The sequence below is a fragment of the Cebus imitator genome, unplaced genomic scaffold (genome assembly GCF_001604975.1).
Source record: "Cebus imitator isolate Cc_AM_T3 unplaced genomic scaffold, Cebus_imitator-1.0 Scaffold255, whole genome shotgun sequence".
Classification (NCBI taxonomy): domain Eukaryota; kingdom Metazoa; phylum Chordata; class Mammalia; order Primates; family Cebidae; genus Cebus; species Cebus imitator.
Window position 1 is genome coordinate 2125168 of NW_016107570.1, and position 13154 is coordinate 2138321.

The 13154-nt window shown below is 38.4% G+C and overlaps 1 protein-coding gene across 2 annotated transcripts in view; it reads left to right on the forward strand.

Annotated features, from left to right (window-relative positions):
- Positions 1-2625: 2625 nt before the first annotated feature.
- NDUFAF2 (NADH:ubiquinone oxidoreductase complex assembly factor 2) overlaps positions 2626-13154 on the forward strand; it is a 217782-nt gene continuing 207253 nt past the window's right edge. Inside the window, exon 1 of one of the 2 annotated variants that reach the window (XM_017499182.2) lies at positions 2626-2879. In XM_017499182.2, the coding sequence (XP_017354671.1) occupies positions 2753-2879 (127 nt within the window). In that variant the 5' untranslated portion in view covers positions 2626-2752. Of the gene's footprint in view, positions 2885-13154 lie in introns of both variants that reach the window. The other variant, XR_005195555.1, reaches the window with a different exon arrangement.

The following is a 13154-nucleotide window of genomic DNA, read 5'->3' on the forward strand; positions in this document are numbered from 1 at the left end:
ACAATGACTCACACATGAATTTTCAGAGAAGCTGTCAATGTATTAGTCCTGAGCTAGAAACAACTCAGATGTCCATGGACAAGTGACTAGATAAACTGTTGTATATGTGCAGAGTGGGATACTCCACAGCAATAAAAAGGAATCGATACATGCAATTAACATGGAGAAATTTCAAAATAATGTAATTATGCTGAGTAAAAGAAGCCAGACAAAAAAAAAATTCCATTTATATATTCTAAATATGCAAACTAATCCATAGTGACCTAAAGCAGATTAGTGGTTTCTAGAGAAGGAAGGGGGTAAAGCAGAGAAAGAAGGGAGGGAAGGATTATAAAGGACCATGACAACATTTGTAGGGTAATGGATGCTCTCCTGATTATGGTAATGGTTTCAAAAGTAAATATCTGTGAGAATTCATCAAATTGTATATTCTAATTAAATGTGCAATATATGTCAATTATAACTCAATAAAGTTGTAAAAAGTTTTTTAGAGGGTGTAAATTGTGAACACTGCATATCAGTGTTCACACTTTTGCCCTTACATGATGACAAGGAAGAACAGTAGACATTTCCTATAAACAAAATGGAACTATATAGTTGTTTAGTTAAGCAAAAACATCACTTAATGATGGAAATATTTTTTTAAAAATTTAGGCTGGTTGTGGTAGTACACACCTATAATCCTGGCACTTTGGGAGGTAAAGGCAGGAGGATCACTTGAGCGCAGGAGTTCCAGACCAGAATGGGAAACACAGGGAGACCCCATCTCTACAAAAAATTTAAAAATTAGCTAGGTGTGTTGGCACGTGCCTGTGGTCCCAGCTACTTGGGAGGAAAAAAAATTATTTTAAATTCTTAAATATTTTATTTGACTTAAACATATGTAAGTAGTCCTCACTTTGCAGAGTGCGATATGAATTTCAGTTACCACAGTTTATTAACTGTGAGAAATAGCGTAAGTTTGCCACTAGGTTTTCATTTCAAATTACATAAATAAGATATGAATCATAATTGGTGATCAATTTGCAATTTTACTTCTTTCAGAGTCTACGGGTGATTGGTCACTGTGCATGTTATTCAGTTCACACGCAGGCTGCAAAGCATGTAGGTTTGTTATTAATATTTCTGCGCCCTTGAAATAAACCCACATGGAATTTTACAAATTAAAAGAGGAAATTGGCCAAAAGAATGAAAGTGCACTCAAGAAGAGTGATAATACTAGAAGTGAAACTTGCATTAAATATAAATGGAGCAAAAGAAAAAAATTGCTGCCTGTGGGAACATGCTGATTGTGAGAACAATGACACTGGTGACACTGGAGACATTTTAGACATTTAGACTGAGGAAATCAATGAAGGCGAACTTATAGACATAAATGAGGAAAAGTGGTTGTGATGAAAGGCTGCTGATCTGTCAGAGGAAATGACACTGGCAAAAAAACACATTAAAGGAACTCTCAGAGATATTTCACAACATTGAAAACGTAAGGGATAAAATGTTAAAAACTAATATTTACATTTCTCCAGAACGCGGAACTCTCATGCAACTGTGTTCTCCACTGTCCAAATAAATATCTTCACAGGTTTCTCAATTCATGTGGGCAAAATTAAAAGTAAAATTTGCTTCTTCCCTTTGGAAAACCCTCTCTCAGAGTATATTATCAACATTCAACTTCTTATACAAGACATAGACCTGGGAATCATTATTCATTCCTCACTTGTCCAATCAATTTCCATGGCCTGCTGATTCTATGTCTTAGATGTTTTTCAAATCTCTCCATTTTCTTTATTGTACCTGGCAACTCTGTGGCCCAGGCTTCCATCATCTCTCTCCTGGACAAGTGTAATCATAACAGTTACCTAACTTGGCTCCCACTCTTGTTCTCAGTTGCAACCCATTCTCCAAGTAGAGAACAAACTGCAATAGCTGTTACTTTATTCTTATCTTCACACCTCTACCCGAGTACACAACGCTCTTCCTCATCTAGTTTTTGTCTACCTCATCTCTTGCCAATGGTCCCTACCCCAATTCTCCGATCTGGTCATTCTGAACTTTGTTCAATTCCTGACCTGTGTCCTCTGCCTTTAATATGCTGCCTGACACACAGTAGGAACTCACTAAATATGTAGACCGAATGTAGTCCTTGGAGGGTAGTTATTCTCTGGAGTAACTTAAAAGAGAAGGAATACAGTAAAGCGAAGCATTCTTATTTAGGTTTATAGTGTCTTCACCTGAGCCCGCGGGCGAACCCACCTGCCTGCAAGTTGTTACCAGTAAAATAAAAAGCATCCTATTTTCGTAAGCCACACGGAAGAGGGTAAATACGAGTCTGCTGGCAGGAAAGTGATGAGATGGGAAAGTGTGGGGAAAGCTTACAATTATTGGTCCAGATTCTAACTGGCCTGTTAGCCAAAAAGGTTTTCTTTACCTCCGTGTTGACGCTGCTCTCCGCAGGCGAAGAGGGTCCTCCAAACCAGTTTGTCGCGCGGACAAAAACCCCAGCATAGCTTGTCCTCACACCGGCTACAGCACTGGACGTCGCCATGACAGAGCTCGGGGGCGGGGCTGGAACAGCAGAGTCTCCCATTGGCCAGGCGGTGATATATCCGGCCAATGGTGAGCGCCGTTACTAGAAGGGCTAGAGGATGGAGGCGGGCCTGACTTCTCCGCCACCGTAGGCTGGGTAGGCGGCTGGAGCATTACCCTTACTGCGGTTCCGGCAGCTGACAGCGCTGGGAACTGGGTAGACGGTATGGGTTGGTCTCAGGATTTGTTCCGCTTCTTGTGGAGGTCGCTGTCGAAGGAAGTGAAGGAGCACGTGGGCACGGACCAGTTCGGGAACAAATACTATTATATCGCGGGGTACAAGAACTGGAGAGGTGAGGTGAGGGCAAGGGCAGTGGTTGCGTGGTCAGTAATGGAGGGAATATAAGAGCGCCTACTCAACTAATGCATCGTGCGACATTTAGGATGTCACCGGAGGGAGTTTCCCGATTTCGTTGGCAACTGTCGACCCCTTCACTCCGGAGTCGGAGCCCTACCCGGCCCTACCCGGCCCTGCCCTGGGCGCCTTTCCCCGGCGGTCTGGCGCCGTGGCCCGGCCTCGTGCGTCCGCAGTCACTGTGCTCCAGTGTCTTCCCCCGGCGCACGAGCTGCTCGCGTTGTTAAGACGCACACCCCTTTTCTCCCAGCCACCCCGGTAGAGGAGCCTCAGTTTTAGTCCTCGACTGGCGCCAGAGGCGGGGAAAAATACACGGAAATCTTTTACCAAAGGGTCTAGGGAAGGCCAGGGAAGGGGTTTTTCGTAGGCGGTGCCCCTCTCCCCCCAACTTCCTTGTGCCCCCGAGCTGAGTGGTGTGATTGAAGAGGAGCATCATAAGCTCCTCGTCTGTCCTCTTTCTTGGTGTTTGCCCTTTTCGTTGGCACCCTGGCTCCGGACCTGGCCCCATGAGCCTTACTCACAACCAAAACTTCTCAGACGTAGGTCCATATCCCCACAAGTCTCGCTGATTCCGTCGGTTCTCGGGAGTTTGCATTCCAAGACCACGATGAGCTCAATTTAAGAAATACGGCACTATTCGTGGTATTTCTGTCTAGGATTCGTGCCAAGTAGTGGAGCGGGTTGTCTGGGGAGTAGGAGGCGTTGCTGTCCATTTAAGTCACACTGTGTAGCCGCCGTCATAACATCTTCTGTGTTTTCCGTCGCCTCAGGCAGACGATGTCAGACTTTAGGCGAAGAGGTGTGAGTTAGAATCTCAGTTCTGACAACTAATAGCTCGGGAATCACAAAGTAGTTGTCGTCTCCAAGTCTCATAATCCTCACTTGAAAGGTAGAGATAATCTAAGAACAGTAATGTTGAGAAGCACTAAGACCTTTCCAAAATTGTGTGCCATTCATTTCGCACACATGTAAAACATATTCTGTGATTTATCACTCAAATTTATTTATTTATTTTTGCCTAACCTTTTTCTGTAACTTCTTTTAATATTTAGACCTGTTTCTCTAATGAGCTCCTTTGTCATGTAGAGAATAGGTTTCACGAAAAAAGAAAAACGCCCACAACGAACCTAGCGAGGTATTAAGTATTTCTTGACAGATTTCAAGCAGAGAGAAAGATGTTTCTTTTCTATAAGTTGTCAGTAACATTAAAAAAAGTGCAAACTGTCAGATTTTTTAAAATTGAAGTATAATTTACATACAGTAACATTCACCCTTTATAGTACAGTTGTATGGTTTTTGACAAATGAGTACAGAGCAACATCACTGGAATCAAGTAATAGAATAATTCCATTACCATCAGAATTTCCTCTAACTCCTTAGTAGTTCATTCCCACACCCTTTGGCAACCACTAGTGCGTTTTATGGGTCTATAATTTTGCTTTTTCTAGAATATCATATAAATGGGATTATACAGGATTTAGACTTTTGACTCTGGCTTGCTTCACCTGGCATAATGCAGTTGAGATTCATCCATGTGTCAGTAGTTGTTCCTTTTTATTGTTCAGTAGTACATTCCATTGTATGGGTTTGCCAGTTTATCTGTTTACAAGCTGAAGTACATTAGGTTGTTCCCAGTTTCTGTGATTATGACAAAAGCCTCTACAAACATTCCCATACAGGATTTTGTGTGAACATAAGTTTTCATCTCTCTTGGGTAAATACCAAGTAGTGGGATTACTGGGTTGTGTGATCAATGTTTGTTTAACTTTATGAGAAACTACCAAACTGCTTTTCAAAGTGATTTTACCATTTTGTATTCCTGCCAGCAATGCATTAAAGTTCTAGTTGTTTCCACACCCTCACCAGCACTTAGTATTATCCGTTTTTGTTTGTTCCTGTTTTTGAGACAGAGTTTTGCTTTTGTTGCCCAGGCTGGAGTGCAATGTCATAATCTTGGCACACCGCAACCTCTGCCTGCCTGGTTCAAGTGATTCTCCTGCCTCAGCCTCCCAAGTAACTGGGATTACAGGTGTGCACCACTATGCCCCACTAATTTTGTTTTTTAGTAGAGACTGGGTTTCTCCATGTTGGTCAGTTTGGTCTTGAACTTCCGACCTCAGGTGATCCACCTGCCTCAGCCTCCCAAAGTGCTGGGATTGCAGCATGAGCCACTGTGCCTGGCTAGGCCAGTATTATCCTTTTTTTTGGTGTGTTTTTATTTTTATTTTAGGCATTTTGATAGGTGTATGGTGGTATCTCATTGTGATTTTTTTAAGTTTCGTTTTCCTAATGCCTGAAGATGTTGACAGTCTTTTTATGTGCTTATTTGCTATCCACAGATCTTTGGTGAAGCATCACCAAAAGTTCAAACCTTTGCCCATTAAAAAAATACATTGATGGCCATGGTTCACACCTATAATCCCAGCACTTTGGCCAGATCACCTGAGGTCAGGAGTTCCAGACCAGCCTGGCCAACGTGGTAAAACCCCTCCTCTACTAAAAATACAAAAATTAGCCGAGTATGGTGGCACGCACCTGTAATCCCAGCTACTATGGAGGCTGAGGCAGGAGATTCGCTTGAACCTGGGAAGCAGAGGTTGCAGTGAGCCGAGATTGTGCTACTGCACTCCAGCTTGGGTGACTGAGTGAGACTGTCTCAAAAAAAAAAACAAACCCCAAGAAAACCCAAAAAATACATTTATATAAGTTTTTTATATCATTCATTTCTATAGAGATACAATATCATTAAAGTTTCAAATTACTGGTCATATCTATTCTACAATAACATGAATATTTTTATTTTTACATATTCTTAGTTACTCATTTGTATATTTTCTTGCTTAATTGTAATTGCATTTTAAGTGTTTTATTGAAGTATAATTGACAAAATAATTTGCTAATGCTTAAAATGTATAATTTGGTAAGTTTTGACATATGTATATATCTGTGAAACCATCAACACAATCAAGAAAGTTAACATATCTAGTATCCACAAAATTTGTTGTGCCCCTTTCTAATCCTGCCCTATGCTTCTGCTTCCATGAATAGCTACTCACCTGATTTCTGACACTAGACATTAGTTTGTATTTTTTAGAATTTTATTTAAATGGAAGCATATAGCACAGATTCTACTTTTTTTTAGGTTCTTCACTCAGCATAATTATTTTGAGGTTCATCCATGTTTTTGTGAGCATCAGTAGTTTATTCCTTTTTGTTTCTGAGTAATATTCCATTGTATGGATATATCATAATTTGTTTATCCATTCACCTTTCCTAGCTATTTGGGTTGTTTTGGGTTAGGGATGATTACAAATAAATTGTGAACATTCATGTGTGAGTCTTTTTATGATCTTAATTTCTTGCTTCATTTTAATGTGTTTTTCTGGGTTTGTTTTCAGGGTAATGCTGTCCTTATAAAATGAGTTGAATTGTGTTTCATTCTTTTGAATTTTCTGGAAGAGTTTGTGAAGAATTTGTATTATTTATTTCTTACATGTTGGGTATAAATTGCCTGTGAAGCCATCTAGTCCTGGAGTTTTCTTTGTTAGAAGGCTGGAATTAAAAAATCAAAGATAATAAATTTTTAACTCACAAATTCAATGTCTTTAACAGTCATAAGACTACTCAGGCTATCTATTTTGTCTTAGGTGAGTTTTGGTAGTTTTTATCTTTTGAATAGTTTGCCCTTTTTATCTAATATGTTGAATTTATGGTCATAAAATTTTTGTAATATGTCATTTTTTTAAAATATTTGTAGGATTTATAGTGATATCCTCCCTTTCCTGAATTGATAATTTGTGGCTATTCTTGTTTTCTTGGTCTATCTGATGAGTGGTTTGTTAATTTTATTGATTATTTTAGAAAATCAGCTTTGAGTTTCATTGATTTTTCACTGTAAGTTTTTTCCATTGGTTTCTACCTTATTGCTTACTCTTATATTGTCATTGTTTTCTTCTACTTTCAGTTGGTTTTATATGTTCTTATTTTTATAGTTTCTTAAGGTGGCCACTGAGGTCATAATTTGAGCTGTTTATTTTTTAATGTATTATTATACATTTTTAATGCTAAAATTTCTTGTAGTAACTGTTTTGACCACATTTGACAAATTTTTACATTAAAATTTTTTTCATGCAACTATTTTCTTATTTTGTCCATGACCCATGTATTTATTTAGAAGCCTGTTCTTTAATTTACAAATATTTGAAGATTTTCTAGATATCTTCATTGACTTCTAGTTTAATTCCATTTTATTCAGAGAACGTATTTTATATGATTTAAATTATTTTAAATTTATTGTAAATTGTTTTATGGCCTAAAAATATGGTGTGATTTGGTAAATGCTCTGTTTGCGCTTCAAAAAAATGTATTATATATGTTTCTATTTTGGGTTGAATGTACTGTAAACGTCAGTTAGCCCAAGCTGGTTGATACAGAGTTGTTCAAGCTTTCTATATTCATACTGATTTTTCTTTATACTTGTTCTATCAATTATTGAAAAAAGTATGTTGCAGTCTCTGAATATATGTGTACATTTGTCTTTTATTCTTTCCAGTACTGTCAGTTTTTGCTTCATGTATTTTCAATACCTATTTTAATGTCCTTACACATTTATGATTGAAAGATAGTAATAAAATTCACCCAAAATAAAACACAGAGAGAAAAAAGACCAGAAAAAAAAGAGCAATTAGCAAGCTGTGGGGTACCCTCAAGTGGCCTAATATGTGTAACTGGAGACCATAAGGGATAAAGGTCATTTTGGAGACCAAAAATATTTGAAAAAATAATGGTCAAAAATATTCAAAATTTGATGAAAACGAAAAATCCATGGACCTCAAAACATTAACAAATTCCAAATGAAAGAAAAGTGTAGAAAACCACACCAAGGCATATTATAATCAAATTGCTAAAGGCCATTAATAAAGAGAAAATCTTTATAGAGCCAGAGAAAAATACATATTACTTACAGAGGAAGAAAGATGAGGATGAGATCATGTTTTTAATTTTTTAAATTTTGTATACATATATATTTTATTGCACTTTAGATTCTGGGGTATATGTGCAGAACATGCAGGATTGTTGCATAGGTACATGCATGGCAATGTAGTTTGCTGCCTCCATCCCCTCGTCACCTATATCTGTCATTCCTCCCCATGTTATCCCTCCCTAACCTCACTAACCCTCGCTGTCCCTACCCAACCCTCGCTGTCCCTCTCCTATTCCCCCTCAACAGACCCCAGTGTATGATGTTCCCCTCCCTGTGTCCATGTGTTTTCATTGTTCAACACCCGCCTATGAGTGAGAACACGCAGTGTTTGATTTTCTGTTCTTGTGTCAGTTTGCTGAGAATGATGGTTTCCAAATTCATCCCTGTCCCCACAAAGGACACAAACTCATCATTTTTTATGGCTGCATAGTATTCCATGGTGTATATGTGCCACATTTTCCTTGTCCAGTCTATCATGGATGGGTATTTGGATTGGTTCCAGGTCTTTGCTATTGTAAGCAGTGCCACAGTGAAGATACATGTGCATGTGTCTTTATAATAGAACAATTTATAATTCTTTGGATATATACCCAGTAATGGGATTGCTGGATCAAATGGAATTTTATTTCTAGGTCCTTGAGGAATCGCCACACTGTCTTCCACAATGGTTGAACTATTTTACACTCTCACCAGCAGTGTAAAATTGTTCCTATTTCTCCACATCCTCTCCAACATCTGTTTCTCCAGATTTTTTAATGATTGCCATTCTAACTGGAGTGAGACGATATCTCAGTGTGGTTTTGATTTGCATTTCTCTAATGACCAGTGTTGATGAGCATTTTTCATATATTTGTTGGCCTCATATATGTCTTCTTTTGAAAAGTGTCTGTTCATGTCCTTCGCCCACTTTTGAATGAGTTTGTTTGTTTTTTCTTGTAAATCTGTTTCAGTTCTTTGTGATTCTGGATGTTAGCCCTTTGTCAGATGGATAGATTGCAAAAATTTTTTCCCATTCTATTGGTTGCTGGTTCGCTCTAATTGTTTCTTTTGCTGTACAGAAGCTCTGAAGTTTAATTAGATCCCATTTGTCTATTTTGGCTTTTGTTGCCATTGCTTTTGGCGTATTAGTCATGAAGTCCTTGCCTATACCTATGTCCTGAATGGTTTTGCTTAGGTTTTCTTCTAGGTTTTTTTATGGTGTTAGGTCTTATGGTTAAGTCCTTAATTCATCTGGAGTTAATTTTAGTGTAAGGTGTCAGGAAGGAATCCAGTTTCTGCTTTCCGCACACAGCTAGCCAGTTTTCCCAACACCATTTATTAAACGGGATCGTTTCCCCATTGCTTGTTTTTGTCAGGTTTGTCAAAGATCAGATGGTTGTAGATGTGTGGTGCTGTTCCAGAGGCCTCTGTTCTGTTCCATTGGTCTATGTCTCTGTTTTGATACTAGTACCATGTTGTCTTTGATTACTGTTGCCTTGTAGTATAGCTTGAAGTCTGACAGCGTGATGCCAGCAGCTTTGTTCTTTTTGCTTAGGATTGTCTTGGCTATGCGGGCTCTTTTTTGGTTCCATATGAAATTAAAGTGGTTTTTTCCAGTTCTGTGAAGAAGGTCATTGGTAGTTTGATGGGGATAGCATTAAATCTGTAAACTACTTTGGGCAGTATGGCCATTTTCACAATATTGATTCCTAACCATGAGCATGGAAAGTTTTTCGATCTGTTTGTATATTCCCTTATTTCCTTGAGCAGTGGTTTGTAGTTCTCCTTGAAGAGGTCCTTTACCTCCTTTTTTAGTTGTATTCTTACGTATTTTATTCTTCTTGTAGCAATTGTGAATGGGAGTTTGCTCTTGATTTGGCTCTTTTTGTTGTTATTGGTGTATAGGAATGCTTGTGATTTCTGCACATTGATTTTGTATCCTCAGACTTTGCCAAAGTTGCTTATCAGCTTAAGGAGAGTTTGGGCTGAGACGATGAGGTCTTCTAAATATACAGTAATGACATCTGCAAATAGAGACAATTTGACTTCCTCTTTTCCTAATTGAATACCCTTTATTTCTTTGTCTTGCCTGATTGCTCTGGCTAAAACTTGCAATATTATATTGAATAAGAGTACAGAGAGAGGGCATCCTTGTCTAGTGCCAGCTTTCAAAGGGAATGCTTCCAGTTTTTGCCCATTCAGTATGATATTGGCTGTGGGTTTGTCGTAAATAACTTTTATTATTTTGTGATAGGTTCTATCGATACCTAGTTTATTGAGAGTTTTTAGCATAAAGGGCTGTTGAATTTTGTCGAAGGCCTTCTCTGCATCTGTTGAGATAATCATGTAGTTTTTGTCTTTGGTTCTATTTATGTGGTGGATTATGCTTATGGACTTGCATATGTTGAACCTGGCTTGCATCCCTGGGATGAAGCCTACTTGATCATGATGGATTAGCATTTTGATGTGCTGTTGCAATCAGTTTGCCAGTATTTTATTGAAGATTTTTGCATCTATGGTCACCATGGAGATTGGCCTGAAATTTTATTTTTTTGTTGAGGGCCAGGTTTTGGTATCAGGATGATATTGGTCTCATAAAATGATTTGGGGACACTTCCCTCTTTTTGTATTGTTTGGAATAGTTTCAGAATGATTGGTACCAGCTCCTCTTTGTACATCTGGTAGAATTCAGCTGTGAACCCATCTGGACCTGGACTTTTTTTGGTTGGTAGGCTATTAATGGCTGCCTCAACTTCAGCCCTTGCTATTGGTCCATTCGGGGTTTCAACTTCTTTCTGGTTTTGTTTTGGTAGGGTGTAAGTGTCTATGAATTTATCCATTTCTTCCCGGTTTACTGGTTTATGTGTATAGAGTTGTTTGTAGTAAGTTCTGATGGTAGTTTGTGTTTCTGTGGGATTGGTGGTGATATCCCCTTTATTGTTTTTATTGCATCTATTTGATTCTTCTCTCTTTTCTTTTTTATTAATCTGGCTAGCAGTCTAATTTGTTGATATTTTCAAAAAAACAGCTCCTGAATTTATTGAGTTTTTGAATTGTTTTTTGTGTCTCCATCTCCTTCGTTTCTGCTCTGATCTGAGTTATTTCTTGTCTTCTGCTAGCTTTTGAGTTTTTTTAAACTTGCTCCTCTAGCTCTTTCAATTTTGATGATAGGGTATCGATTTTAGATCTTTCCTCATTTCTCATGTGGGCATTTATTGCTATAAATTTCCTTCTAGACACTGCTTTAAATGTGTCTCAGAGATTCTGGTACATTGTGTTCCGTTCTTGTTGGTTTCGAAGAACATCTTTATTTCTGCCTTCATTTCATTGTTTATCCAGTCAACATTTAGGAGCTAGTTTTTCAGTTTCCATGAAGTTGCGTGGTTTTGAGTTAGTTTCCTAATCCTGAGATCCAATTTGATTGCACTATGGCCTGAGAGACTGTTTGTTATGATTTCTGTTTTTTTGCATTTGCTGACGAGTGATTTACTTCCAATTATGTGGTCAGTTTTAGAGTAAGTGTGATGTGGTGCTGAGAAGAATGTATATTCTGTGGCTGTGGGGTGGAGAGATCTGTGGATGTCTATTAGGTCCGCTTGTTCCTATTCTGCGTTCAAGTCCTGTATATCCTTTTTGATTTTCTGTCTCATTGATCTGTGTAATGTTTAGAGTGGAGTGTTAAAGTCTCCCACTATTACTGTGAGGGAGACTAAGTCTCTTTGTAGGTCATTAAGAACTTGCTTTATGTATCTGGGAGCTCTTGTATTGGGTGCATATATATTTAGGAAAGTTAGCTCTTCTTGATGTATTGATCCTTTCACCTTTGTGTAGTGTCCTTCTTTGTCTTTTCTGTTCTTTGTTGGTTTAAAGTCGATTTTATCAGAGACTAAAATTGCAACCCCTGTTTTTTTTCTCTCTATTTCCTTGGTAATTCTTCCATCCCTTTATTTTGAGTGTATGTGTGTCTTTGCATGTGAGGTGGGTCTCCTGAATACAGCACACTGATGGGTTTTGACTTTTTACCCAGTTTGCCCAGTCTGTGTCTTTTGATTGGGGCATTTATGCCATTTACATTTAACGTTAATATTGTTATGTGTGAATTTGATCCCCCCTTTTGTTACTGGTTATTTGTTTTGCCCATTGGTCGACGCAGTTTCCTCATTGTGTCATTGGTCTTTACCATTTGGTTCGTTTTTGCAGTAGCTGGTACTAGACTTTTTTTCTGTGTTTAGTGCTTCCTTCAGGAGCTCTTGTAGGGCAGGTCTGGTGGTGACGAAATCTTTCAGTAATTGTTTGTCCATAAAGGATTTTATTTCTCCTTCATTTATGAAGCTTAGTTTGGCTGGATATGAGATTCTGGGTTGAAAGTTCTTTTCTTTAAAGATGTTGAGTATTGGTCCCCACTCTCTTCTGGCTTGTAGGGTTTCTGCTGAGAGATCATCTGTGAGTCTGATGGGCTTTCCTTTGTGGGTGACCCAAACTTTCTCTCTGGCTGCCCTTAGCATTTTGTCCTTTATTTCAACCCTGGTGAATCTGATGATTATGTGCCTTGGGGTTGCTCTTCTTGAGGAGTGTCTCTGTGGTGTTCTTTGTATTGCCTGTATTTGAATGTTGGCCTGCTTTGCTAGGTTGTAGAAGTTGTCCTGGATAATATTTTGAAGAGTGTCTTTCAGCTTGGATTCATTTTCCCCATCTTCTTCAGGTACACTGATCAAGCATACATTAAGTCTTTTCACATAATCCAATATTTCCTGGAGGCTTTGCTCATTTCCTTTCACTCTTTTTTCTCTTTTCTTGTCTTCTCTTTTTATTTCATTGAGTTGATCTTTGATCTCTGATATCTTTTCTTCTGCTTGATCGATTCAGCTATTGTAACTTGTGTATTCCTCATGAAGTTCTCGTGCTGTGTTTTTCAGCTCCATCAAGTTGTTTATGTTCTTCTCTAGGCTGGTTATTCTAGTCAGCATTTCATCTAATTTTTTGTCAAGGTTCTTAGTTTCTTTGCATGGAGTTAAAACATGTTCTTTTAGCTCAAAGTTTGTTATTACCCATCTTCTGAAGCTTACTTCTGTCAGCTCATCAAAATCATTTTCTGACCTGTTTTGTTGCCATGCCAGTGTGTGGTTGTGATCTCTCTGGGGAGGAGAGGCGTTTTGGACTTTGATGTTTTTGTCCTTTTTGTGCTGGTTTCTTCACATCTTCTCTGAGTGGACGTCCTTTCTATTAAAGTTGAGTTATTTCTCCTGTATG